Here is a 1490-nt window from a genome sequence, read left to right as displayed (position 1 = left end):
GGGGGTGTGTCGGGCCGGCGCAGGCCCGCGGGCCGTGGGGCAGCCGAGGTCGCCTGGTCCTCCCAGAGACCCGGCCCCACGCCCGAGTCTCTCCTGGGCCTCGCCCGCCGCTTACCAGCGCAGGAGCGCGTCTTCCAAATCTTCAGCAGCAGTATGACGATGGCCGCCAGGTGGGACAGGTCCCCGGTCAGCCGGAAGATGTTCATGGCGGCGGCGGTCTGCGCGGCGGCCCCAGGCTCCGCGGCTCAGGCAGCGGCGGCGGCGGCGGCCACAGACAGGAAGCGGCGAAGATGGCGAGAGCGAGCGCGACGTGGCCAGGGACGTGGCCGAACTGCCGGCGCGCGCGCGGGGCAGCTTGGGAGAGCGGAAGGCCGCCAGGCCCCGCCCCTTCCCCGCCCCTTAAAGGGGACGCTTCGGGAGCAGACCGGGAGGGCGGGCAGGCTCCGGGGCCCCCTACCTAGGACCCAGACTGCTTGCGAACTTCCCCCTGCCGGGTTTCCGGCTTCCCTTCGGGTGCCAGCGATTTCCTTTAATTTTTGAAATGACACTCTCTTGTGGGGGATATTTTTTCCCCTCCCACTGATCTTAAGAGCTCTATAGGCTTACCGTTTGAAAAACTGAGGGGGAAAAAATTAATGTGATTGCATCACTTAAGATAAGGTGGATATTGGGGTTTCTGGGAGGGTGCGGCTTATGCGGGGATCTGAAGATTTTACCCTTCTGGGGACTCTCTTTGACAAAGAGTGTGCAAAATTAGGTAGAAAACGAACATTTCTGTAGGATGTGAAAATAAATCACAAGAAATTACTAACGGAACGAAGCTGACGAACAGGATACGCTGCATAATTTGCGGGGCCCAGTGCAAAATGAAAACGTGGGTCCCCTGATTGTTCAAATGCAGGAAAAAAAACCCTGCTGCTAAAGGTTCTAAAATGTAAACCTTTTCCCTTTATTTTGCAGTCTCTCTTGACTTGCTTCCTGTTCTCTGTTTCATGTCATTCTAAGTAAAGAAAAAAAATATTAAACTATGATCATGAATTTTACCGTTTGTCTTTATATAGAGCCATGTCAGTTTTGAATGCAAATATCAGAGCATTTAACACGGGTGCGGAATTGCTGAAAGTGTAATTTGTATTTTATGGCTTGTGCATGGAGGGCGCCTGGAGTTGGCCAGAAGAAATGAACACAGGCCAGACCCAGGAAGGTTGGAAGGAGGAAAAAGGGGTCCCCAGGGACAGTGGAGGCCAAAGGAGCACATCTTTGGGCGTGGGATAATGGATGGGCCAGTGCCACTGCTCCAGTGAGCCAGGGTCTTGCCCTGGACTTGGCTGGAGGACCAGCATGGGCCTGCTGGCTGCTGGTTCCCTCTCCCTCCAGCTGAGCTTGCTGGGGCAGCGAGGTGAAACCAGGCACCTCCCCTTACCATCCTCTACCACCTCAACCCATGGCAGAGGGCAACATCAAGCGTATTGCAACCTCGGTGCCAGGAC

The 1490-nt window shown here is 55.9% G+C and overlaps 1 protein-coding gene across 1 annotated transcript in view; it reads right to left on the bottom strand.

The window, feature by feature from the left end:
• Nucleotides 1-332, bottom strand: part of KDELR2 (KDEL endoplasmic reticulum protein retention receptor 2) — a 16692-nt gene extending 16360 nt beyond the window's left edge. Inside the window, exon 1 of the mRNA XM_024745315.1 lies at nt 116-332. Coding sequence (XP_024601083.1) covers nt 116-206 — 91 coding nt within the window. The 5' untranslated portion in view covers nt 207-332. The remainder of the gene's footprint in view (nt 1-115) is intronic.
• Nucleotides 333-1490: the final 1158 nt, after the last annotated feature.

The sequence above is a fragment of the Neophocaena asiaeorientalis genome, unplaced genomic scaffold (genome assembly GCF_003031525.2).
Source record: "Neophocaena asiaeorientalis asiaeorientalis breed wild unplaced genomic scaffold, Neophocaena_asiaeorientalis_V1.1 scaffold461, whole genome shotgun sequence".
NCBI lineage: Eukaryota > Metazoa > Chordata > Mammalia > Artiodactyla > Phocoenidae > Neophocaena > Neophocaena asiaeorientalis.
Note: the sequence above shows the minus strand (reverse complement) of the source record. Positions and strands in the feature narration are given on the sequence as shown.